Source organism: Trachemys scripta, chromosome 5 (genome assembly GCF_013100865.1).
Source record: "Trachemys scripta elegans isolate TJP31775 chromosome 5, CAS_Tse_1.0, whole genome shotgun sequence".
In the NCBI taxonomy this organism is placed as follows: domain Eukaryota; kingdom Metazoa; phylum Chordata; order Testudines; family Emydidae; genus Trachemys; species Trachemys scripta.
This window is the reverse complement of record NC_048302.1, coordinates 138,031,292-138,058,649: the sequence shown is the minus strand read 5'-3', so window position 1 is coordinate 138,058,649 and position 27,358 is coordinate 138,031,292. Positions and strand designations below refer to the sequence as shown.

General features: G+C 54.8%; 1 protein-coding gene across 1 annotated transcript; it reads right to left on the bottom strand.

Annotated features, from left to right (window-relative positions):
• Window positions 1-3,270: 3,270 nt before the first annotated feature.
• CDC25B (cell division cycle 25B) lies at window positions 3,271-27,258 on the bottom strand. The gene is made up of 16 exons (XM_034771460.1): window positions 27,059-27,258; window positions 23,799-23,926; window positions 21,821-21,872; window positions 17,353-17,394; window positions 16,480-16,516; window positions 15,692-15,802; window positions 15,004-15,123; window positions 14,242-14,379; window positions 13,631-13,705; window positions 12,300-12,476; window positions 10,977-11,072; window positions 10,269-10,331; window positions 9,661-9,759; window positions 9,001-9,134; window positions 8,106-8,217; window positions 3,271-7,230 (listed from the first exon to the last, which is right to left on the bottom strand). Exons 1-16 carry the CDS (start codon window positions 27,241-27,243, stop codon window positions 7,090-7,092), a joined length of 1,710 nt encoding a protein of 569 aa, XP_034627351.1. The 5' UTR covers window positions 27,244-27,258; the 3' UTR covers window positions 3,271-7,089.
• Between the last annotated feature and the right edge of the window lie 100 nt (window positions 27,259-27,358).

The following is a 27,358-nucleotide window of genomic DNA, read 5'->3' as shown; positions in this document are numbered from 1 at the left end:
AATTCCTGAGTCTCATCTCAAAGCACTGCCTGGTAGTTAAAACATCAGCTCCCTTGTTCCCTGGGGCAGGAATGTTCCCTGGGACACACATCCACCTGTGGAATGTGTGAGGAGAGGGAGGGTGTGTGTACACAACTATCACACCTCGCCAACTTGCAGCACTTCACAAACATCAAAGAGGGAGCCAACCTGGCCCAGCAGGGCTAACGGGGACAGACCCCGGCCTTCCCCCAGAGCCAGGCTGGACCTGCCGGGCTAACAGGGATAGACCCTGGCTCCCTCCTCAAAGCCAGGCTGGCCATGCAGGGGGACCATGAGCAAAAAGTGGGGCTCATTCCTTTCAGGCTGAGCGCACAGGTGAGTCGATTATGTTAAGAGCAGAATCTGTGAGGTAGAAAATAATTTTATCCCCATTTTATGGATGGGAAACTGAGGTACAGAACGAGTAAGTGACGTGCCCAGGGTCACGCACAGGGAGGCTGTCGCCGAGCCGGGAACTGACGGCAGATCTCCTGAGTTCCAGGCCTGTGTGTAATCACAGCCAGTCTTCCTTTAGCAGAAGGGTGACGTGGGATGGCAGGAAGCCAAGGTGGAGGGAGGAGACAAAGGGCGGTTAGGAAGTACTGGCATGGCAGGCAATGACCCGGGGCTGTTAGGCCAGGGAACACACTCTGGACAGTTAGAAACCCAGCTCAGGTGGCACTAAGACCCGTGCTAGCTCTGGGGCTGACAGAGGTGTTTGCATGTTAAAGACAAACTTGCCGAAATCGAGTTTTGGCTCATGGTTGCCGCATGCGAATTCCACGTCACGCTGCGACCTGCTGCAAGGAGGCCCAGAGTCCAGGCTAGGTGGGCGGCGGAGGAGAAATCGCAGTGGTGCAGGTTTACATGATCCCTGCAGCATGGGCCAACGTGGTGCCCTGGGTTCTGTTCCTGGCTCTGCCGGGTGCCCTTGGGTAGGTCATGTCCCCTCGCTTCTCTAGAATGGGGGCTAGTGACATTCCCCACCCTGGCGAAGGACTTGCAGATCTGCGATGGAGCGCTAAGCTGTGTTATCTAGAACACACACACACACACGCGCGCGCGCGACACTCTCATCGGCCCTATTACAACCAACACCAGTGAGAGGTGCCTGTTAGCACAACAGCCACGCTGGGTGTGAGTCCATCTGCCCTGCTGCCTTTTCGTCCCAGTGGAAAATCCCCAGAGAACGACGCCCTCCCGAGCTCCACCGCCCAGAACGCTCGGCGGAAGGAGGCCAGGCCAAACCCATGGCAGAGGCATAGCCAGGGCACCCATCTCAATGGCATTGTCCTGAACCAATCACAGAAATGGGCCAGCTCTGCACGAACTGCTGAGCAGGTGCAGCGGGGCCAGCTCTCAAAGCCCTCTTTGAGAACGGGGTTAAGGCGGGGCAGCCACTGAACTGTTTAACGGGGTTTGCCACTGCGTGCCTCAGTTTCCCCATCTCAGCGCTGCGGGGGGAAGGGAGCGCTCGGCGATGGTTTGCAAAAGCGATCCAAGATGCTCAGGAGAGCGCTGTAGACAGGCCCAGGGTTCCAATCTTTCCCGTTATAGGGGTGAACGTTTACTCCAACCCGGTGCTGCAATGCAGCCACCTCTGGGGCAAAGCACAGCCATCCCGCTAGCAGCCACGCAGCCGCATTGAGAATTGGCGAACAGGAAACCCAGCATGTTTTCTCATCCCCATTTCTGAGCCTCCCGCCTTGCCGAGCCCCGGCCGGAAACGCCACACACCAGAAGCGCTGACCTACAAGGGGCTCTGCCAGGGCTATTTTAACCTCGGCTGCCACGTGAGCAGCCTGCGAAGTGCTTGCCAGGCCAGCCCCTCCCATGCATGTGCCGGCGCGCTCAAGTGGGCAGCAGGGTGGAGCTTTCCCAGACATTAGCACGTTGCTTCCAAAATGGGCCCAGGGGAGTGGAGAGAAGAGTTTCGTTTTTCTCACCACTCTGAGGAAGCCAAAACCGTACACGTGATGGGTGGGGCTGGTTCATCGAGCCACGTGAAATCTTGGCTCATCTGGCTACGGACGTAAGAGACACAAGCCGAGATGCAAGGGGACCAGGGAATTTACAAGTAGTTGTCTTGGTGCTGTGATTTAAAACTTTTCAAAAAGATTACTCGAGAGCTGGGATTTAACGTCGCTGCCTCCACATTAGAGCTAGGCAGGAATTCCCCCCGCCCCCTTATATCCTTTAAACATTACAGACCAGGAATCCAAGCGTCTCGGAGTCTGTATGAAGACAGGGAGAGTCACTAAGTCGGGGTGGATGCGAATCAGGCCTTAAATAGCCCGAACATTTGAGATCACACCTGTGCTTTTAGTTCCATCTGCACTGGACGCCGAGGCCCTTACGCAGCAGGTTTCAGATTTCCCGCATCCCCCCTCACCCCACACTGAGACCCAGCTCGAAGCCCAGGCACGATCTCAACACCTTGCGGTGGCCCTGGCGCTACGATGAATCTGCACCCAGCTGTACAAATGTCATTACCTGGGGGAGACCTTCCTACTGCCTCTTGGGCCCGCTGAGCTCGGAGGGGTTTGCACCTGCCGCCTGGGCCATTGCATGTACAAAGGGAGCGGAGTTACAACCCCAGCTTGCAATCCATGCAGGTGCACCTAGCCAGATCCTTTGCAAATTCCCCTTAAAGGAATGGCCCAGGGCCCCACTATCCTTGCCCAGAATTCCCTTCCTTGGGGGCCCTGCCCATCCCAGAAATTGTAGTGGGGAAGTGCTGGGTGGAGCTTGGAAAGTATGTTGGAACCTTTTATGGTCTCTGTCTGCCTCCCTGCAGAGTTGCAGGATTGCCAGGAATTCACAGGCTTGACACTGCAGGAGAGGCTGCTACACCTCCCTAGACCATAAAGCGCCCTGGAGCACTGCAGAAATAAAGGGCAGCCTGAAGGTTCATGCAATTGTTTGCACTGGGTGTGGGAAAGTGGATGTGAAGTACTACCAGTTCAGAACAGCAGGGCCTTACCCAAGGCTAGTCTGTGCCCATGCAGCAGGGCTCTATTGTAAGGTTGCTCTGGGTGTGGCTACATCAGTGCAGGTTTGCACCTGTGCAGATGATTTCACAGGAGTTCGTACATGTGGAGCCAGATTCTCCTGGTATAAAGCCAGCACAGTCAATGGACTTACATGGATTGAAGAACAAACTCAGGGAACCTGACCCGCTAAGCCTCTTCCCTGGGTAGTGGATACAGTTAGAGCTCAAAGATGCTGGAGACACTGACCCCCGAGGAGTACCTTTGACCCAGACGTTTATTTTTCTCTTGGTTACACATCACTGCATCGGAAACCGGGAGATATCTCCTCTCCCCAGACATAGAAAAATAAGTCATGAAGGGGTGTCAATCTTTTAACACAAATGTACAGACAAAGAAAACAAAAGCAATCACACAGCTCACAATACCCAACACTCTGCAATCAGCTTCAGTCCAATGAGTCTCCTGTACCACACGGGTAGCATGCACCTGATCGGTCGGGGCAGAGCACCCCTCTGTTAAAGGCAGGACATCTCCACTGGAGGGTAGTTTAGGAAACACCAAGCTGCCTTGCACCTCATGGTGTCATTCACACCAGTGTAAATGCGGATCGGGTAGCGTTTCCATAGCGGGGGCCAGATCGGTTTCAAGCTCGAGTCAATGGCATTGCTTCATACTTGCGCTGGAAGATGCGGGATCCGAATCCAGCCCACTGGGTCATTTAAGCCTCCACCTCCATAGGGGGTTTTATTCTTGTTGCAGCCACGAGTGACTGATTTGATCATTTGTACAAATCGACACTGGAAATTTTAGGGTCATAAATATACATGAAAGATAACCCTGGAAACCCTCCCCGCACACTACATAAAAAAAATCGCTTAACATATCTGGAAATAGCATTATTAAAATACAAAATCTGTTAAATAATTAAAAAACAAACAACACACACACCCCTGGCGTCAGATGCAATCGAAGAGTTAATGTTACCAATGATTCAGAACTCGGATCAGTGCAGGAGGCACGGCCTGATCTCGCCTCACCTTTCCCAGGACACCATCCTCCCTCTGACTCCAAGGCAGTCACTGTTGATTTACGCCGGAGCAAGCAGAGCATCGGGCCCTTACGCAGGCACAGAGCTGCAGCTGGTCTTGCTCTTTGGGGGCAAATTCGGTTTAAGTGCTTTTCCCACGTTGCTGCAGACTGAGCCCCGCTGTGGGCATCCCAGTGCTTCTAGTTTCTTGCTCTTAAGTTAGATTCAATACTGAGGACGCGCCAGAGGGACCAACCCAGCCCTAGCTGCCCCAGGGTAATCACACAACACGGGATTGAAGAGTTTCTCCCAGGTGGTTTTAGTTCATGGCTATTCGGAGGCTGGAAGATTCTCCATTTCACAGCCTGTTTTTCACTGGGCCAATTCACACTAGTTATTACTGATTAGATACACCCGTGGGATAGCCCCGACGTCAGGTTCCTATTGGTTCAATGCAATTACACTCACGGAGCATCGCAATGGTGAATCCGGCCCCACAATTCCACTGGTCACAGAGAACACAAGCCCACAAAAGATACATTTGCACGACAAGCTCCGCGGACAGTGTTTTTACCCCTTGCCCATTGGTGCAAAGACGGGTCAGGCAGTCAGATACTACAGTGATGGGCAGCAGTGTCAAATCCTACAACACACAGATGGGGAAACTGAGGCAGCAAGAGGTTAAAGCCCTAATTTAGATCTAAATTTACCCTGATGCAAATGTGGATTGACCCCACTGGAGCTAAACTGGGTTTTTATACCTGTAATTAAAAGGAGACTCAGGCCCAGAGCCTAACCCAAGAACAAAACCAAGGTGGCCCTGACTTCCCCAGGCTTGGCTCTAACCACCAGACTCCGCTGCCTCCCTGAACTCAGCAGTGTGATGTAGAGGGAGGCTGTAGAGCATCCCCACCTGCCCTATGGGGACGATCAGGTGGCGGGTTTAGGCTAACCAAGGCCCTCTGAAGCGAGCAATTTTGGAGCCTAGCAGGACCAGATGCTTCGCTACCCTCTGATCTAGGCGCCTCATGGGATTTGCTTTCAGTCAGATCACACATCCTGCACAGCAGCATTGCCTCAGGCAGAAGTTGGTGTTTCCACCTTGTGCCACAAACAGGCTCTCTAGGTGTGACCTTGCAGGAGTTGAGGGAACTGTTTCTGACCTCAAGAGCAGATAAAATATGAGCTGGCTCCAGCCGAGTCCAAGCCATTCTGCCCACCTCCAACTGGTTTTATCCGTTTCCTAAATCCTCCACTCTGAATAGGACGAGAGGAATCGAACTCTCTTCTCGTCACCATCCCAGGGCCAGGGCTTGGAAAGGCACCGTGAGCATCTGGTGCCGATCTCTACTTTTTTCAGTCTTGCAAAGTCAGATAATTCACCTTCCAAGTCACATCGCTCTGATTACCATCTTGCTTCTCCATTTTCGAGCCCTGCCTCTGTCTCCCCACAACACCCCCATATTAGTCACTTCACAAAACAAGTTACTGCCCAGAAGAGGCGGGGGGGGGGGGCTTTTAAATGAGGGTCACGAACAGACTGGATGTCAGGGTGCAGTGGGGTAGCCATGACAGAGTGGCTATATTAAGATCACTCAGCGAGGCCCGTGCACATCTTAATGCGCTGGTTTGTTTTGCTGGGTGTGGCCTCCACCCACTTAGCCTGTTCCTGTCATCGTGAGGTCTGAGCCACTCCCAGCAAGGTCGCTAGCCCCCGTCCGTCGCTCTCCACTTAAATCGATGCCAATGACGTTAACAGCCAGGCTTATTCATGGCTAGAGTCAGAGGCGAATGCTTTAGGGGACGCCAGGGCTCTATAGTGCTGGGTTGTCGCTGTAGCTGTTGGAGACGGTGGCTGCTGACATGGGGGCAGGGGGGAAGTGAGCTGGCAATCGGCAGGGGACGGTTCTAAGATCTGCCAATGGCAGAGCCGAGGGGATCTGGAAGATTTGTCACTGGGAGCTGGAAATTCCTCACCCGCCTCCCATCCAAGCCCAAGCGCGTGTGGAGCCGGCTTGAGGGGGAGCTGGATATGGGCCTTTGGTTCCGGCCCTGATGACTGGAAGAGATGGGATTTGAAAAGGCACTGGGGCTCCTCGGTCTAGTAGAGCTTTTTTCAGCACTGAATTTGGCAAATCCTGGAGCTTTTCCCCAGTCCCTGAGGCCTCTTTTTAGCCCCCTCACCCCGCCCCCGGAGCATTCCTGCTCTTGGCCATGATTTCAATAATGCATGTAAAATTAAAAGGACAAACAACATCCCTTGTTAAGACAGCAATCCACACTGCACCCAAGGGTCATGAGGCTCCAGGAGGCCCTAGAAGAACTGAACTGGGCAGAAATGAAGATCTCAGTCAAGCACGGCCTTCCCCTGAGTCAGCTTCAGATTGCATTTGATTTGTTTAACCTTTCAAGAGACTGAAGGCACAACAGCTTGTGGACACATCCACACCCAGAACAGCTTGCAGGGGGGCATGATGCAACACTCACACCTCTTGCAGCAATTGGTGGATGCTCAACAGCGTCCTGGTTTTCACCTCCTCAAGGCAATGCAGGTGCCACTGCAGATGCTGAAAGATGATCCCACCAATCAGGTCAGAGAACAGCTGCCATTTGAAACACGCAGACTTGGACAGCTTCAACCCGACCCTTCCATGGTACCTGAAATATCCAGCCTCGCTTCCATGTCCAGTGCAACCACCCATTCATGGAGGATCTGGGTCAACCTCACAGCTACAAATCCTACCCCCGGCAGGAGTTTCACAGCATGGAGATGGCAACAAGCCCAGGGGATTTGGACGCCCTTGAGCGCCACCCAGTTCTGTTGTTACGGGAGGTATGTGCGGTTACGGGAGGTATGTGTGTGTGTTACTCTGTCCCATGGCTTCCTGGCCAAGGAGTAGATGGATCTCCAAAGAACTGGCTCAGCAGAACAGTTCTCACCTCGGGAACCAGCCCCAGCCTTGCGGCAAGGTGTGTCAAGTCTCTCTTCAATGCATGTGGCAGTTGCCCTGTGGCCCCCCCACCCCGCCCCAGCGTCCCCAGGCCCCTTTAGAAGTTCTTGAGGCGGCTGTATAGCTCCCGCTTGCTCTTCTCTCCTGCCCACGTGCGGCTCTTCTGACGGAACTTCCGCAGGTCCTCCTTGAAGTCCTCGTGATGCATGGGACGATAGTCCCGAGGTTCGCAATGTACCTGGGGACAGATGCACAGGGCTCGTGTCAACAGACTGGCCAACCACCCGCAGGGTGACCCCAAGCAGGGGCCGAGCCCCTTCCCACCCACAACTCCGCTACCGTCAAGAGCCCCTTGGAACAGTTTACCTGCTAAGGAGCAGGCAGACGCACGGCAGTGTTTAAAACTGGTGACAATGCCAGGAGGCCGGATCTCCCCAAGCCCCTTTCTCGATCGCCAGGGGGCCCAAGGTACTGCAGCCAGATGGCTCTTGGCCCCGTCCTCACTCCCCTTCACAGGCTAAACAACTAGCCTCAGAGACGCTGGTTCCTTTGCTGGCTTCCTGCAGCCACCTGGAAATCACCCTCTTTGGTGTTTAAACTCGCCCTGGACTCAGTCACCACCAGCCCCGCTCACAAGGCCTCTCCTTCAACCACCACCTCACACCCCATAATGCCCTAGTTCCTGGGGAGGGGAAATGCGGCAGCTCATGTCTCCAGCTCCCCCAGTCTCTGTACACGGAGTCACTTCCCTTCTCCAAGTCTCACTTGGGACCCGGAGAGCAGGACGGGTCTTACTTATTCCGCGGCTCTCAGCTGCAGGCTCTGCACTGGCTCAAAGTCTGGAGGTTTTAAACAGACCCTGGAACCTCTTGCCTCCCGGATACCGGCTGTCCCCATTCCAGAGGGTGAATGTGCCAGGGCAGGGAAGGTATTGTGGCCCACGCTATCGCCACCTGGTATCTGCCAACCTTGGAGAAGGTAGCACAAGCCCTAGTCTCACACACGCACACGCTTCCTGTAGCACCAGTGGGTGCCCCCAGCAGACGAGGGCAGTGCTTCTGGGATAGACAGACACACACACTTCACTGCTGGGAAGACTCCGCCATGACTTACTTGGTACTGCGGGAAGAATTCTTTGTATCCTCCTTTCAAGATGTACAGTTCGGGATAGTGCAGGTTGGGGTACTCATTGCGTGCCCGATCTTTTTCCCTGACAAACCGGCACCTTCAAGACACAGATGCATGAGGTTAAAGATCATCTGACCCGGTTTAATTTTGCGCACACAAGGGTATGCGCTGAATACCATTGGGCCATGGAATGATTGGGCCAGATCCTTGGGGGGAGGGATAGCTCAGTGGTTTGAGCATTGGTCTGCTAAATCCAGGGTTGTGAGTTCAATCCTTGAGGGGGCTACTTAAGGATCTGGGGCAAAATCAGTATTTGGTCCTGCTAGTGAAGGCAGGGGGCTGGACTCGATGACCTTTCAAGGTCCCTTCCAGTTCTAGGAGATAATCTTAGAGTTGGGATTCCCCCAGGCCATGACTGGTCAAGAGCTCCGATTCTTTCAGTTCTCTCCCAACAAGACAGGCTAGTCCATTCAGACAGCAAGCGCTTACGGGACCACAAGCCAGACAGAGCGAGCCAATGGACAACTGAGTCCTCCAGAAACCTAGATCCAGGAGGCAATTCTCTATCATTTGGTTTTGTAGGTCAATCTGTCACACAAGTTTCTTGGGGACCCAACGGCTCAGGGATGGATGAGCCACTTTGTACCCGTCCCAACACCTTGGGATCTGTAATTTGGTGGGATGGCATCACTATGCCAGGGATTGTTCAGACAAATCCTGACTGGTACAGTCAAACTGGGTCATTAAACAACCCCCTGCAGCCACATCGTTTCAAGCTCTTTTAAGTACACCAGTGTCTAAACAGAGCCCCGCTCCCGTGGCTGGTAGACACGGGGGTTGGGAGGACATGTAGCACCCACGCAGCTTGTGGCCCACTTACATTCTGGGACCCCTCTCCGAAGAAAATTCACAGTGGAATATCACGATCACCCTCTTCTGCACGTCCAACGGGACGATGGGGTTCCTCAGCAGGAAGTCCTCGATGTCCTGCTCCAGCGGCAGGTTCACAGCCCCCTAGAGGAAAAGGGCATTTCCCTGTCAGAGGCAGCAGGAAAGACCCTCCCCCCCTTTCCCACTGACCCAGAGAAGCAGCAGGAGGTGTAAAACCCTACAGGACCACTGAGGTCTAAGAAATCGCGAGGGCTGAAGGGCCCGATTCCCCACGCCACTGCTAATCACGCAGCCTGTGCAATGGGTGAACAATGCTGCACAACCGGCACTTCCCCTCCCCCACCCTTTGCCAAGGGCAGTGTTCACATCCACCATTGTTATCTGCCCCTGGGATCGCTGTCCAGTGCCCACAAACCACCTGTACCCCCAGTCCAGTGAAGGGAATTCGCAGGAGCTCAGCATCGTGAAGAGAATCAGCCCATTGTTTGGGTGCCTAGAGTTTGGCACCCGTGTTTCAGCGATTTTGCTTGAAGGACTGACCCCGGGTCACGGAGGAGAGCGGAACTCCCCAGCACAGGCTCCTGAGCTCACACCACTAGGCCATGCTGCCTCAAGGTTAAACAGAGAGAAACAAGCCGGTGATTCTGACCTTGATGTGACCCCCTTCATATTCGTAGGGATACCGGCAGTCCACGATCACACAGTTCTCAATGAGGCTGTTGAAGTGGCCGTTCAGCACGGCCACCATCTGCAGCGGAGAGAAGAAACGGGCGCGGTCACTTGACGCGGGACTGTGCCGTTCCACTAGCATACACGAGCCCCTGCTCCCCCGGGGCCTGGCCCTACTGCAACCGCTTGGGCTAAACAGCTGAGCTGCAGAATCAGGCCCAAGCCCATGGTGGTCACAGTGAGGGCTGCAGGGTGTCACGGCGAAGTCACAGAGCAGATTTAGTACAAGTCACGGGTATAATGGCTGCTCATTGCAAATGAGGGGGCACCAGCCAGCCCCGGCGCCGATACCCTAATCCCAGCCTGTTGAGGAGGGGAGGGAGGGGCCGGAAAGCAGGACACAGTGGAGCAGGGCTTGTCGCCCATCTGTCCCACGCCCCAGGGGCTCCCCTCCACACTGGGGAGGGGACCCACTCTGAGTCTTCCTGCAGGAAGTAAGTCAGACAAAACAAGAAATCGCAGTGTCTGGAACTTTTTACAGCACTGTGATAAACCCGCAGCCCTAGTCACAATCAGTCGCCTCCTTACCATTTCTGGGGAGATGTATTTCAAGTCCTGATGTCTCCCTTCCACAGTCTGTAGAAGATAAGCCTACAACAAAGGGGCAGTTAGCGACCCAAGTTAAGCTCTTTCCTCCTGGGATTTAGCCAGAGCTGGGGTGATGGTTTTTAGAGCATTTCCCAGCATTATTAACTATATCTTAGATCAGAACTTTATAAAGGGGCACTATCATTTCAAGTTTCCATTTTTAGAAGAGTTTTATTAAAACTCATTAAGACCAAAAAATCATTCCTTTACCACGCCGAGGCAGACAGCTGTTTCAAACCAAACGTTCATCTGTGGGTTTGAAATCCCAAAATGGGACCAATTCTGCCCTCTCTCCTGTTGCAATTGTACAATTGGGGTGGAGCTGGCACCATTTTGATCTGGTAGCTTTTACAACGTTGGCATGGATGTAAAGGAAGGGGCAAGATGGGAGAATCCACCGCCCTTGTCTTGTCTGTAAAACGCCAGGCACGACTCACAGGCATTTCTTTCCATTTGGACAATGACATTAGACTAGTCTGTTTCACGTCAACCTCTAGTCTGTTTCATGGCCCATGCAAGGGCAGGCAGCTACTGGGTTTCCGACACAGCCTAGGTAGGGAAGGTTTCAATAACTTTTGGGGGTGGGGGAGGGAGGTTCATTTTGGTCGATTTAGTACGAAGGGATTTTCCTTCTTTCCCCCCCAATACCTTTGAGAAGTCCCCGATGAGTTCTCGGTGATCGTTATCCAAGATGTTCTCGATCTCATCATGGCAGAAGGACCTGGAGCGCAACAGCCTTGATTTCTAGGAGGAAACCAAGACTGGGTGTCAAATCAACACTGAGAGCCTTCTACAAGAACTCAGCCAGCAGTTCAGGGCAGAGGAACCCCAGGGTGGAGGGTCTGGCCTGGGCTAGGCAGGAGGTCAGACAAGACGATCAGAATACTCCCGCAGATTGCAAGGCCAGAAGGGACCATTGTGACCATCTAGTCTGACCTCTTGCCTAGCCCAGGCCAGAGACCTGCCCCACTGTAATCCCTAGAGCCGAGCTTTTAGACAAAGAGCCCATCTTGATTCAAAAATTGTCAGGGATGGAAAATCCACCACGACCCTGGGTAAATTGTTCCATGTGGCCCTAAAGACTGGGAAATCAGGCTGAAGAGATACAACAGTCACAGACATTTATGCTCCCAGCACAGAAACATGGATCACCACCAATCCTTGCCAGATTTTGCAGCTATATGGTTAATTCAGTTTGGTCTATCCTGGTTTTAATCACATGGGGGTGCCAGAATCTAAAGAGGCAAGAAGCCTGCATGTGATCAGCCCCATAGAAGTCAGTGGGTCTGGATCGCTCCCCTCCAGTGCCTTGAATGTTGTGTAGTCCTTCGACTCGTGCACCACGAGCAAGAGACAGGGACGGCAGCAGGAGCACTGGGTTCTGATACAGGAGCATCTCACAGCCGCTTCGTGGGGGTGCCAGGGAGGACACCCGGCAGCCAAGTATTGACAGCCACTCGTCTCGGCTGTAGCTCTTAGAGCTCGCCCGCCCCGTTTTCCTAGCTGCTCCTTGTTGCTGTCTGCGGGCGACAGGCAGGCTATGCGGAGGTCGGAGATTCCAGCAGAGAATCGCTTGCTCCTCCCAGGACGGCAGGAGGAGGGAAGAATGAAGAAAAACTAATTTGGAAGGAACAGGACATGGGGAAAACACCCCGCATTTAAGGGGGCAGCACCCCTCGATTTCTGAAGCACTAGGGCCCATGCTCCAGTGCTGGGGGAAAAGGACGTACGACATGGCGGGGCTAGCCAAGAGGCTTCCCCCTACCACCCACTGATTTCCAGATGGCCAGCTGAGCCATTCCAGATGCCTACAGTACAGCCCTAGCTGCTGAATGCTTTGGGGGGATAGGGAGGTCTCAGAGCATACCCCAGTATGTCTAGTAGACAGCCCTCCCTGGGCTGGGTGGTTCTGGAGCCAGGGAATGGAGAAGGAGATCTACCTGGCCCCAAGTCCATCTCTGTATCACCTACCGGCTCCTCCGCCTTCTCCTCGATCGGGGTGCCAGCTACGCTCTTCCGCCTCTTGGTTTTGACCGGAGTGTCTTTGTCCTGTGGCCTGTCCAGCCGCTTCAGGATGGGCCGGATCACGCTGCTGGGCATGGAGGGGGACCTGAAGAGCTGGCGACATTTGCTGTGTCTCACCGACCTCTGCATGGACGAGAGCGAGCCGTGGTTAGAGCCTCATTCTGGCCCCTTGCTCGCCCATGGGCACGGAGCAGCCGTTTGCCACGGCCTAGGAGGGGCAGGTCTTGTCTGCCCCATTTCACATTCACGGGGGTGGCAGTTTGACCCAAACACGCCGATTTTGGCTTCATGCTCGGTTTAGGAGACGCCAAAAGGCCACCGGCCCAATTCTGCTCCCAGCCACACCCCTGCAGGGGAGCGACTCCGATTTGGTGTCAGTGGGGATCAGGCAGGAGACTGAGGTGCAGAACCCGGCCCCCCCACCACTTGGCCCTGTGCTCCATGCACACCAATTGCCTTTACAGAGCGGCCTCCCACCGGGTCGGGGGTGTGTGTGAGGGGTGGGGGCTCCTAACCTAGCTCTCAGCACAGATACACCCCTCGCCAACACAACAGTAGCCTGAGAGATCTCAGTCCAGGGGTGGCCAACCTGAGCCTGAGAAGGAGCCAGAATTTACCAATGTACATTGTCAAAGAGCCACAGTAACACGTCAGCAGCCCCATCAGCTCCCCCTCCCTCTCCGCACCTCCCGATCAGCTGTTTCGTGGGGTGTAGGAGGCTCTGGGGGGAGGGGGAGGAGCAAGGGCAGGGCAGGCTCAGGGGAGGGGGTGGGGAGGGGTGGAGTGAAGGCAGGGGCTGTGGGAGAGACAGGGGTTGAGCAGTGAGCTCCCCCCAGTACAGTGGAAAGTTGGCACCTGTAGCTCCAGCCCCGGAGTCGGTGCCTAGACAAGGAGCCGCATATTAACTTCTGAAGAGCCACACATGGCTCCGGAGTCACAGGTTGGCCACCCCTGCCTTAGACTCCAACATGTCACTATGGTCAGTGTCTCGCATGCACACACCCCCTCCTGGTCACAATTCCCATCTGGCCAGGCTAGTAGTGACCTCAGGTCACGCCATCTGGTGGCCATGGTGGAGAGGAAGGTGCCAGGAGTCACAATCCAGTTGCCTGTGGTGAGGCATCCTCAGACTGACCCCAGCACGTCAGCAGAGCGCACCCGGGGGCCCCTTCAGAACGAGGGGAGCACAGTCTCCAGGCTGGCTCGCCTGGCACCTTTCACCCCCTGCCAGCTCTTTGTAAGGAGAGGCCCCAACCCTGTGCCAGGCTCCCACGTACCAGATCAGCGCCTTCCTTTTTCACCAGTGGGGCAGTCAGCAGGTTCTCCATCCCCGGCGGCACGTCCGCGTCGTTCTGAGGAGGAGGCAGCGGGATCACAGAGAGAAAGCGAGTGCATGAGGCAATGGACTCCCACCAGCCCCATCCCATCCTCCCCTCTTGGCAGGGAGCACGAGACAGGAGCTGGCAAATGACAAGCTACTGAAGGGCTGCAGGAGCCAGACAGACCCTGGGGTTCTCTCTGGCTCTCAGCCGGGGCCGGCGGGTTTCCCTAAAACCTGCTCTCCGCAGATCGTTGCTATATCTGCCCCATTAACATTCCTTTGCGATTCTGGAGTTAGAGACCACCCAGCTACGGGGAGGGACTGGCAGGTCATCCAGATGGAGTGTGGTGGATCTTCAGACAGCCCCTGCCCAAGGGAGGCCAGGCAGGAGCGAGGGGCTGGGTGGTACGCGTGAGCCGGGGGGATGGGGCTGTGCTCCATTTCGGAGCAGGATGGGACCACACAGGCTGAGGCTTAGCTCCCGAAGCCAGAGCTCCCCAAGGTACGATCCAGCGGCCCGCGGGAGCAGCCGGAGCACAGGATGTTAGACAATCGCGCACGCTGTACCTTCAGCTCCTCCTCGTCCAGGATCTCCATAAACCCATCGTCCTCTTCGTCGGTCACGAAGGAGGTGAGGGAGGAGCGGCGTAGGAACACTGGGCTCTCGGCTTCCACCCCCATGTTCTCCTTCTCGGGGGTGCCACACTGGGGAGCACACAGCGAAGGGGGTGGGGTTAGCGTGCGCCTGGGGGCCGCAGACTGAGCAGGAGCCGTCTGGCCGTGGGACCTGCCGTGACGCTGGGCTCTGAGGGAGGCCTCCTCTGACAAAGGAGGCGTGCGACTGGGGGACCAGCCACCAGGAAGTGCAAAGCCAAAGCGTGAGACGTGGACCCAAAGTCTCGGCCACCTGCAGCAATTGGGGATCCCAAAGCATGGAGCTAGCTTGCTGTCCGCTGGAGCAAGGGACGGATCCTGGCCTGGTACCTCCTTCACCTCCCGTCCCAGACGGTCACTATTAGACATGGACTGTACCCTGCCCCAGAAGCAGCTGCATTTCAGCCAGGGGTAGTTCTTGTATTTACACATCTCCACCCCGGTCCATACAGCAGCACGGGTGTTATGGAGATGATGGGGATTAATCCGAAGAGGGACCTTGCATCAGCTTCACAGGTGCAGACTCCTGGGTGCAGGCATCACCACATTAACAGCAGGTGTTAGTGCAGCTGGTATCACTGGAGGTGATGCCTCCCTTTGCTATGCTCCAGGCCTCCCCATTACGGCCAGGCACACCCCCACCCGCCCTATCCCCCACCCCAGGCCTGCGCTCACCAGGAGGTCCGGGGCGGAGTTTGGTCTCTGTGCAAAAGGGTCCTTCTCGCTGCTCCCATCGAAGGGGTGAAGCCGGCTGTGATTGGTGGGCCTCAGTGGGATCTTAAATACAAACCCTGCCTGCAAAGGCAAAAAGCCTGAACGTTACCCGACCGGGGACGCACTCCACGGGCATTTCGCCAGCCCTTCTGGGCCACCCGCTCTCAGAGTGCTCGCCAATCACGCGCCATCCGAGCAGGACACAGCCCTGGCTTGAGTGGGCATGACTCAGTTGCCAACGCCAAAGGGACAGAGCTGGGCTCTCCCCGGGTCAGGGCAGGATGGTTCGCTGAGCACAGAGGCTATACGAGCCCAGGGCTAAGTCCCACCTGCCTGAGACCAGCCCTTTTCTGGGCTCACGAGATGGGAGGGTCAGGCTGATCAGAAAGGGGCAGCCGCTGGAGGGCTGAAGGGGGTGGAGCTAAGAGGCTTGGGATGAAACGGAGCAGAGAATTCAGGCTGGGAACATCTCCAGAAGGCGAGACCCCTTCATACTTCAGCGGGAACTAGATGGGACGTGGCCCCAAGGAACGGGCTGTAAGGGACAAGCCCACCTTGCTCCTTCCTTCAGTGGTGGGGCTGGGACAGCGCTTGGAATCTGCTCCCCCATCACATCCCCTGCCTGTCCCTTCTCTGCCTCCCGACTCACATTCTCCTTGTTCTCTTTCCGGCGTGAGGGCCGTTCGTGTGTCTCCGGGCTGCTGAACTCCTGGGCGTTGGAAATGTTTTTCAGGGCAGGGCTGGTGCCTAGGAGCCTCTCCTGGAAGGGAGGAGGGAGAGATCATCAAACCTTCTGCCACACAGGCTCCCGGCACCACTCAGGGGCCACAGGGCCCTGCCCCAGAAGCTGAGACTGGCCGACAGGGGATGGATCACTCGGTAATTGCCTTGTTCTGTTCATTCCCTCTGGGGCACCTGGCATTGGCCACTGTCAAAAGCCAGAATACTGGGCTAGATGGACCATTGCTCTGCCCCAGACTGGCCATTCTTATGGTCTCTCCAGGGGCCCTAGTTCTGACACAGGTTTGCCATCAGTGGGTCACCTATTTCCCCACCTCAACGCAGCCCCTGGGGGCTCTTTCTACCCCCACCCAAGCATGTGACTGGGGACTGACCCATTGTGTGTGCTAGATGCTGCTCCCTTCAGAGCCCATCACGGCCGCTTCTAGCCCAGAGACAGGAAAAGGGGGGTAAGGGAAGTAGCAATATGCTCACCCCCTAAGGGATGAGCTGCACCCCCCAAACCCTGAATCCCTCCCCTCTGTCATGGGCCAGCAGCCGTGGGCTCCTCCCAGGTCAGATCTCCTTGGCCAGCACGGCAGCGAGCCAGTACCAGTCACCCTGGGCAGCAGGTCAGAAGCGGTCGCCCTTGGGTTTCCCCGAAGCCGGCGCTTCTGGCCGTGCAGTCAGATCCGCAGAGGGGAGACGGGGACTCACCGGCAGGGAGTGGATCCTCCGGACGGGGAATCTTTTGCTAAAAAGACAAAGCAGGAAAAGGTGTTGGGTGGTGGTCAGCGAGGTGGCAGAGCAGACCTTCTGCAGACCCCTGCCAGAGGCTGTGTCCTGAACCCGCCCAGGACCCAAAAGCCACCAAGAGACCCTGCAAGAACTGACTAGTGCAGGCAGCCCCCCAGCTAACCAGCTCTCACAAGTGACCCTCCCATAACTCACAAGTGAGGGCAGGGGAAGCAAATTTCTGTGGCAGGAGGGGCAGCGGTCGGGGGAAATATACATAGATGGGTTTGATTCTCCGATGCACGAATGAAGGCTGCTTCACACCAATCCGGCAGCGTAAGGGCTCTCAGAACAGAACGGGATTCCCGTCACTCAGTTTTTCCGTGAGGGGCGTGGTGGAAAGTGGCCTTAGCATCAATGAGAACCAGACTCCGTCCTGACGGCACTGCCTGTGTGCGCGCAGCTCCGCTCCCCTGCCCACTCAGCGGTCTGGACACGGCATTAAGGCCTTTCCCTTTAGTGATCAACGCTCTGAACACGGCAAGCTGGGAGAAAAGCTCCCGAGAGGGCAAACAGCCGCTGCCTCCTGCCACGCAGGCAGGATAGCAATGGATGTGGGCTGGACGTCGGCGGCTGGACGCTGCCAGAGGTTTGTTAGGGACCCGATCAACCCTGCCGCAAGCGGGAAATCAAATCCGAACGGCCTGATCTGCACGGGGGAGCTGGGCTCGTCCCTTCCCCTGGGCTCAGCATGCACGTAGGGGTGCAGCACAGCGAGGAGAGATTGCGGAGGATAAAAATCAGGCTTTATACATTTTTACCATGAGGGGGGAAAAGAAAGGTCAGGGCACTTACCCTTTGACAGCTCTTCCCGATTCCAGAATTGCTTTCTCGAAGCTGCAGGAAGAGAGGGAGGAGAGCCAGGTGTTATGTTCATGGTCAGGCAAGGAAAGGGCCTGCGTCTGAGCCAAATTACAGTGCTCCTGACTGCCCAGGGTTCCAGTCCCAGCGCTGCTCGAGGTCATAACAGCCCAGGTTGTTGAATGGCTATTGATTTCGGGCGTCTCTGAATCTGGGCCTGCGGGGTGCTGTGCACCCACTGACTTCAGATGGAGTTGGGGGGGGGGGGGAAAATCAGGCATCCCAAAGACTTTTTTTTTTCCATATAAATATGCAAAAATTCAGGCCTAAGCGGTCACAAGTTGCACATCCTAAAAACAGAAGCCCGCAGAATTTGAGGCCACTTTCCGCATGGTGCCTGTCAGCCTGCAAGACTATAAAGCCCCAGCAGACAGACGAGGGCCCTGGCCGCATGTGGGGTTAAGCCATGTTTGAATACAGCTGATGTCAGCCAGGTTTCAACCCTTGTGGGGGCAGGTCCTTAAAGGGACGCTGGCTCCCTGCGTGCACAAGCCGTGTCGGGCCACTTGAGTTAAGGAGCCCGGATTAATGAAACACCCTCTGAACAACCGGGTGGGCTTGGAAAAAAACAATCCAAGAAGCCGCCGTGGCGGCTGCTGACCTAGCTGGGCGGGGCGCAGGCGGGGGGGCTCTCTGAAGCCAGCCGGGGACAAAGCTCTCCCAGAAAGGAAGCCAATAAAAGCGCCTTTTGTGAGCCGGGCGGCAGAGCAAGGCTCCGGCTAGCGGGGGCATTTCTATAGCAACGGGCCTGAAGCGGCTGCTTTCCACCTGTATGTAAATGGGCGCCATGGTGGGAGGGGAGCGTCTGTCAGATCAAGGCCCCAGGCCTGACCTGAGCAGCTGCTCGGGAGGGGTGAAGTGTGGCGGCACAATGGGAGAGGGCTGCCACTCAGCATGTGGGGGAGGGGGGCCCCCCCATGCCAATGTGCCCAGCCCCAATTCATTCAGGACAGAAGGGGGGGGGGGGTCTGCAACCTTTGGACTCTCTCCCTTGTGGAATTCAATCCTCCAGCCTGCCTAGCAACCCCTGGATCACCTGGTAACCCAGGGGGCTCCTGCTGGAAAGGAACTCGTTAGCCAGCTTAGGGAGTGCAGGCATGTGGGCAGAGCCGGCCCACAAGCCATCTGTTCACCTCCACCCCAAGTTACACATTCTCCAGCACATCTGTCAGGGCGGGGGGGGGCGGGGGGGGACACGACTCCTCCCAAACCGTCAGAGCAGGTGTGAGGGGAAAGGGTAAGTGAGGGATCGCGGGAGGAGAGCCAGATGCAGCCGCCTTTTTTAAAAATGTCAGATGTCAATCAAAATAGACAATAGAGCTTCCAAGGGCCCAGGAGGTCCCCGATCACCCGGCTCGGCTCTGCCTGACTCGCCCGGGTCCTGCAGCGTGTGCAGCTGTTGACGCCAGTGTGAAGCAGTTTCAGAGTGAAACACTTGGACTAAACCCCCCAGCCCCAGATCTAACATCTGCACGCAGCATCTCGCGCTCACTGCTGGATCTCCAGTTGCTGGACCATGGGTACTGGGCTAGCTCATTGGTTATGGTGTGGCTATATATAGTGTATGTTTTATAGTAAAAATTAAGGTATTAAAATAAATAAATAGAATAGTAAATACTAGTATTAGCCATTTGGATCTAGACTGTTCTCAGTGTGGCAGATGACAGAACAAGGAGCAATGGTCTCAAGTTGCAGTGGGGGAGGTCTAGGTTGGATATTAGGAAACACTATTTCACTAGGAGGGTGGTGAAGCACTGGAACGGGTTACCTAAAGAGGTGGTGGAATCTCCTTCCTTAGAGGTTTTTAAGGCCCTGGCTGGGATGATTTAGTTGTGGGTTGGTCCTGCTTTGAGCAGGGGGTTGGACTAGATACCTCCTGAGGTCCCTTCCAACCCTGATCTTCTATAACTATGATTTTCTTTTTATGCCTTGTAAGTAACAAACAGGATTTTGTCTGTCTATGTTAATTAAATTAGAAAAATTTCAGAGGCCCAGGCTCCAATGTGGGAAAGGACAGTTACAAAATTTAGTAAGGTCTAATTTATGATGCCTTTTTTGTTTAACATAAAACACTGCTATGTGTTACGTTTTGAAGGTCTTTGCAAAGAACTGTTTGTGTGAATGAGGAATGTATGCATCAGGGAAAAATAAGGTGTAAAGACCATTTTTGAAGCCAGATGGCCAAAAAAAAATTAAAATAAAAAAAGTAAAAAAAACTGAAAAGACTCAAAAACACCAATGCACATCCAGGGCTGAGGAGGGGCAGACTGATGACCCCAAGATAAAAAACTAGCACCCTTAAAACACAAAATAATTAATTAAATCAAAACCAAACAAAATAATCCTCTCAAAAATTTTAAGCCATCAAAAAACGCCAATTAAAAAATAACCAATCACAAACTAACACAGCAAAATCCATAAACTTAAAAAAAACAAAACACCACTATAAAAACAAAATGCTTTGCCATAAAACTTTGGGTTTGTCTTGCCACTACTCCAAAAGCATCAAATCGCAACCAACAAAGCCCGGCTCCCCTCTGCAACCAATCTGGCTGGCCACTAAATTAATCCAAACTCCAAACTAATCACTATAACATCAACTAGCAAAACTATGTGCATAATGTATGTGTATATACATAGAACTAAAAAGCATATGCTAATTGCTATATTCTCAATAAATGCGGCATGTTGCCTTTTCCCTCATGTGCTCTGTTTAAGCCTAACGCAGTGGCCCCGTTCAGAACGGCCTCCATCCACAACAGGAACCCTGAGCCATTCAAGAGGAGGGACTTTCAAGAGCAAATGCAGAACTACCCGAATCTTCTGCAGCTCCCCACCCCCAAGACAATTGTTAACAGGAACTCAGGCAGCCACACGCAGCAGCAAACTGCAGTGTGTGAGAAAGGGCAGACCACAGTGACCACCATACCTCCTTGATCTGGCTGGAGTGATGGGTTTAAGATCCCCTCCCACTTTTACTGCCTTCACACCTGAACCTAACCAGGGAGGAATTTTGGAGATGCAGTCCAGGACTCTGGATGTCCCCAAGGAGAGCAGTTACTCCACATTTACACCCGTGTAACCAGAATCTGGCCCAGCGACGGTGCCATAAAGCACCTACGTGAGTGCTCTCTTCGATTTCCTGTGTGCAATCGATTCCGCCTCCGAGTTCTGTTTGAAGCACAGCCCAACTCAGACTGTTGGGGGAGTTGCACAAGGGATGAACTTGGCCCGTGATCTTTCTACAGCTAGCTAGTTTCTGAACTCCAAGAAAGATTTCAGACTCCGACAGCCACAACCCATAGGGCCTAATTGCTCGAGACCTTAATCCCAGTATTAAACTGATGCAACTCCAGTGAAGTAACAGAGGACAATCCAGCACAGAGATCTTTAAACTCAACTTGAAAACAAAAGCTTATGTCCAGAACGGAATAACTAACACCGATGTCCAGGCTCAAATCTCAAAGGGACTAGAAAGAACCCTCTGCCCACATACATCTATTGAAAGCCCGAGCTCCAGGTTCATCAGTGCCCGGGAGCCCCTGGGGTCCGCTCTACACTACAGACCAATATCGGTATATCTATATCACTCAGGGATGTGAAAAATCCACCCCCCTGAACAATGTAGTTACACCGACCTAACCCCCCCCTTGTAGACAGCGCTATGTGGATCGGAGAGCTTCTCCCACCAACACAGCGACCGCCTCTCGAGGAGGTGGGTTAACTACGCTCTCCCATCGGCGCAGAGTGTCTTCATTACAGTGCTGCAGCAACCCAGTTGTGCCAATGCAGCGTTTATGCCAGTCGTCCCCTTACGGACTTGCCGCGGCCTCGTCTGTGCATGGATACCCTGGCCACCAGCTATCAGCACCAAGAGAGTTTGCAGCAAGGCCTGGGGATGCAGCATCAGAAGTGAAGACAACACCAGTTCTGTCTGCGGGTATGTCTACACTAGGAACACTGTAACAGTGGTGCAGCTGCACTGCGGTCGCACAGAAACTTTCTTCAGCACCAGGAGGGTTCTTCCATCGCTGTGGTTAATCCACCTCTCGGAGAGGCGGTAACTAGGTTGATGTCCATTCCTTCCTCCTCCCTCTCCCCCCCAAAAAATGGATTACGCTGACATGTGAACAATCGTTGGAAAAGTAGATCCAATTACAACTTCACTTTATACTGGATGACAGGAGTCCCCCACTACTGAAATGCAGCCATCTCTGGGGTGGAGCACAGAAGCTGTTGAACAGCACTCAGCAACACTTCACACTACAGTTTGGGACAGGAATTGATAGAGGGGGGAATACAGGGAGGCAGAATGGAATGACTTCAAAACAGGGTTTGCAAAAAGTGCCCTGACTTGGGATCCAACAGGCCAAGTGACGAGAAAAAGGAGACATTAACTTACACTTCTTCAAAGGGTTCTGGGTCCAGCTGTCCAGGGGAATCCAGCCCAACTCCTGTGCAAATGAAACACCCATGGGTAAGTCCCTAGGGAAGCGGAGGTGGGGGCCCAGCAGCAGCGAAACCTCGGCTTCCTTCACGTACATTTCATCTCTTGGGGAGAGGTGAATGACAGCAGGGTGAAGGCAGATGCTACCAAGTCTGCCGACTTCTCCACCAAGCTGCCCGCAAGCCAAGCCGAGATGGATTTAAAGTTCACTGCAATTAGGGGGAACAAGAGCACTAGCCCTTGCCGTTCTTTCAGAGGCTTAATTAAGCCTCCCCCGGTTAATTAGTCAACTGTCATCTCCATTTTATAGACAGGGGAAGCGACCTGCCCACAGCCACACAGCAAGTCAGTGGTAAGCTGAGAACAGAACTCCGGAGTCCTATCTCCCAGTCCCCATGGCTGCAGCCACAAGACCCACTCCCTCCCAGAGACAGCAATTGAACCCCGGAGTCCTGCTGCCCTGTGCTCCGCAGCAGTCAGGGAATAACAGTCTTGTTCCCTACGGCTGCTTCTCTCTCTCGCTTTCCCCAGTGTACAGAACGAAGGCTTCCTAGATTCCAACCTCTGCCCGCCCCAAACTCCCCCGTGGGCCCAGGGGGCTAGACTGCAGCTCCGCCCAGAGCCCACAGGGCAGGAGGTGCCAGGAGCTGCTGCCTTCTCCCAGAGGGATTGATTTAATCACACACACCCCTCCACCACATCAATGGGTTCCCTTATCTGGAGATGGCCAATAACTTAAAGGCAAGTCAGCCTCATTTCTCCCCGCCACACCGCTCCAGCGGCAAGCAGCATTCCAGATAGATGGCTTAAACGCAGCTGGGACCTTAGAGCAGATTTCAACCCAGGGGGCAGGTCACGCAACCCAGATCATTTTTAGTGATAATAGTGTAAACAAAACCCAGCCCAGGGGGCCGTTAACTGTCCATCCGTATTCCATGCATCGGAATTCAATCAGGCAAGGATTGGATTCCTAGCACGCTTTCCCCTCCACTCAGAAAGAAGAACAGGAGTACTTGTGGCACCTTAGAGACTAACAAATTTATTAGAGCAATGCTCTAATAAATTTGTTAGTCTCTAAGGTGCCACAAGTACTCCTGTTCTTCTTTTTGCGGATACAGACTAACACGGCTGTTACTCTGAAACCTCCACTCAGAGCATCCCTGGCTTCCCACGCTGGGGACCTGGGAGCCTAGCAATGCTCTGGACCTTAGGAAGCATTACCTAGGGCGGTGGTGGAATCACCTTCCTTAGAGGTTTTTAAAGTCAGGCTTAACAAAGCCCTGGCTGGGATGATTTAGTTAGGGGTTGGTCCTGCTTTGAGCTGGGGGGGTTGGACTAGATACCTCCTGAGGTCCCTTCCAACCCTGATAGTCTATGATTCTATGACGCTCCCGACGGGAAATGAAGGCTCTCCCCATAGGGGAACGAGAGGACCAAATGGAAGAGTGTCTCTTTAGCGAACGTTCCCCCCACGACGGGGACAGCAGAGGCCGAGCCCAGACACAGCCGGGATCTGTTTAAACGGGAGGGAATTTAGTTCACCTGGAAGTGAGCTGCGGACAGCACAGACCAGAGGCAGGCAATGTGTATGCATGCTTCAACCCGGACCCGCAGCCCCCTGCGGTGCCAGTCCTGGGCCGTCCCCACACACAGCTGGGCCCAGGCCCCTCGGTTCCAGTTGCTATTCCACTCCTGGAACAGTTTAGGCTCCTCACACCGGTTTTGCAGCAGGTTACCCCCTCCATGCTATTCCAGGCCTTGACATGCAGCACTGCAAACTGCATGGTGGGTAAGTGGTACAAAGACATGGGAGACCTCCCCCGACACTCTCCAAAAGTCAATTGCACTTGGAGACCTGGCCCTGCCCCAGCGTCCAGGGACAAAAGCCAAAGGAGCAGCCCCACCCCCATCCCTGCTCCACGGCAGCACTGACCTGAATCCAAAGACTCGGACCACCCAGAGTCCTGCGACGACTCAGACGAGACGGAGTCCTGTGACAGCGAAGACCATTCGCTCTTGAAGCCGATCTCCAGCTTCTTCCTCTTTGGGGTGTCATATGGACTGGAGGGGGGGGCAGAGAACACAATTAGTCAGAAGCCAGCAGGCAAGTTGAGCAAGAGGCATGGTGACCCACCTAGGCGGAGGCGGGGGACAGCGGTTCGGCAAGGCACCAAGGTTCAGGACTCCTGGGTTTCTCTTATGCTAACCCCGCCACGGACTCACTGGATCTTTGGCGAGTCTCTCGTGCCTACGTTTTCTTAAGCGTTCACTGATTTCGGGTGCCCAACATGAGACACTCAGTGCTTGGTTTTCAGGAGGTGCCCAACCTGAGACAGATTTAAGGCACCCAAAGTCAGCAGCGACTTTCGAAAATTTTGGACCCCAGCCCCACTCATTGGGAAAATGGGCATAACGCTATCACCAGCCGTCCTGGGATCCGAGAAGGCTGGGTCCCTTACATCTGCAGAGCCCTGAGATCCACAGAGGGAGGCGGTGGAGGAGGGGGAGCTAGCTAGCTTGAAAGAATCGTTAGCTATGAGCCAGAGATAATGGTGTTTAGCTCCGTTCCTCCAGGGACCTCCAAGTGTTTTACAATCCTGGGGCAGGCTCCTTATCTCCACTTACAGATATGGGAAGCCGAGGGGGCAGAGAGGAAGTGATTTGCTCAAAGTCAGAGATGGACTCTGGGGCAGAGCGTCCATCTCCAGAGGATTAAAACCACAAGGCATACCCTCAGCTGCATAAACTGGATGTCAAAGACGTCCACGGAGCTGGACGCTGCTTTATACCCCCCGAAGGGTCTAGTCCAACATTTTCCCAGCACCTGTCATCTGGAAATGCCTGACCTGGACCTGACCAGCTATCCAGAAGCCCATAAGCAATACTGCCAGTGGCTTCAACAGGGCCAGGATCTCATCCCTTCATTCCCCGAACACTCCCCCACCCCCTGGGAGGGGAAAAAAATAATTCTGCTGCATGGAGCAGGATCCCCGACACCCGCCCGCCCGCTCTATGGAGAAGGGCCAAAGGTTGCTCTCGGTTATGTGGCTGTACGTCCCTACCCGCTGCACACATGGAACCCAGCACAGAGAATTCAGGTCACTCATCGATTTGGGGACGGAGCTTGCACGGTCTGCCAGTGAAACCACGGGGAACTTTGCGCCAATGCCTTTGGGGAGAGCAGGATCGGGCCCCTTAGCATCGCCCTGTGCAGTCAAGACTGCAGCTGATGGTAACAGAATACTCTCCGTCCCCCCACGAGCCCCTTTGGAAGGGAAGCAAACAGGAAAAATGAAACTAGGCCAGGCACAGCTCGCAGAAAGCCTGCCACTTCCTGCCCAGAGTCATTCTGAACTGGCTGTTCCTACCCAGAGCCCACATGAGCAGCTATTCTACAGCAAGGAACATAAGCAGCTCTGTTCCCCCCGCACTTGGGCCTTGAACTAAGGCATGGAAATAACATTCATCACCCCGCATGTAACTTCCCCGGCTCTGGCTTCAAAGCCAGCTTGGAAAAAACATCTGTTCCCTGAGGCCCAAATCCTGAAAGGTATTGCCTCAGTACAGGGTGCAAGGGAGATTTCACACTGCCCCTGAGCTCAGGAAAAGCAGGGCCTCGGGTGTGTCACCGCAGGGCTGCGATGGTTGGTTATTTATGCCGGGCTCTTAAAATAGTTCTCCGCAGCGGGAGAACTGGGACACTGAGCAAGAGAAGAGAAGATTGGCTGTTTTTCTAAATCAGGGGCTCTCAAACTGGGGGTCAGGACCCCTCAGGAGGTTGCAAGGTTATTACATGGGGGGCCGCGAGCTGTCAGCCTCTACCCCAAACCCTGCTTTGCCTCCAGCATTTATAATGGTGTTAAATATATAAAAAAAGTGTTTTTAATGTATAAGGGGGGCTGCACTCAGAGACTTGCTGTGTGAAAGGGGTCACCAGTACAAAAGTCTGAGAACCCCTGTTCTAAATGGTTTGCTCTGGGAATTATCGCCGGCCTGGGGAATGCAGAGGGTCAGACTAGATAGTCACAATGCTCCCTTATGAATTGGGACATCACTAATGGGGCTCGATTGTGAGTGCACCCTGGTGTAAGACCAGGCCTGTGCGTGCACTGGCACAGCTGGGCACTGCCATCCCCGGCTCGGCCCTCAGACACACCAGGGCAGCTTCACATCTTCAGGAGCAGGGTCAGAATCAGGCCTGCTTAGTTAACTTCCCAGCCACGCTCTTCCCAGCTGAGCAGCATGGCGATTTGCCCTTCCCCCAGGGCAGGTAGGGCTGACAGCCCAGCCCTGCGCTCTGTTCTGGAACCCTCTCTTTGGGGGTGGGGAAGGGGAACACATGCACCAACTAAGCCCTGGGGCCTGCCCCGCTGGGGACCAGGGCCAGTGGCTGCTCTTGGGGTGGAGGGAATATTTTGCAGTTTGGGGTTTTGATCCTGCACCCTCTGCATGGGTTATATGAAATACAGGAGGCAACCCCAGCCCCTCACTCCCCAATACGTTATAGACCCCTCCCCGTGCCACAGATCCAGCAGCCAGGTCATCTTCCTTCTCACACCAACATAGTCCGCATGTGATACACACACACAGTACATGGAATGCACTCATCATACACACACACTGACAAAGAGTACATGCAATCCACCCCTTCCCCCCCCACTGCATACAATGCACCCACATCACCCACGCAGAATGAATGCAACGCACCCCCCCACACACAGTACATGCAATCCACCCCTTCCCCCCCACTGCACACAATGCACCCACATCATCCACACCGAATGAATGCAACGCACCCCTACACACACACACACTACATGCAATCTACCCCTTCCCCCCACACCGCATACAATGCACCCACATCACCCACGCAGAATGAATGCAACGCACCCCACACACAGTACATACAATCCCCTTCCCCCCACTGCACACAATGCACCCACACACACAGCGCATGCCATGCACCGATACACACACACTGCGTGCAATACACACAGAATGAATGCAACGCAGCGCCCCCAGTACATGCAATCCCCTTCCCCTCCTCCGCACACAATGCACCCACCTCACCCCCACACACCGGGCAGGCAGTGCCCCGACACACACACACACACACACACACACACACACACAGGGCAGGCAGTGCCCCGACACACACACACACCCACCCCGGCACGCCGCAGCGGCACTCACCTTCCCAGCCCGGCCAGGTTGTTCAGATTGAGGGCCAGGTTGGTGACCGGAGACAGGACCCCGGGCGCCGGCGGCAAGAGGCCGCTGCCCCCCCGGGGGAAGCCGCAGGGGAGCCGGGACGGTCGCACCGCCGCGCTCCGGCTCCGGGCAGGGCTGGAGCCGCCCGGCATGCCCTGGCCGTCCATGCGGAGCGGAGCGGAGCGGAGCGGGGCTGTTACGGGGACCGGGAGAGCGGCTCGGCTCGGCTCAGCGCTGCGGGGCCGGGCACTGCGGGACGGGGCGTGCGGGGCCGGGCGCTCC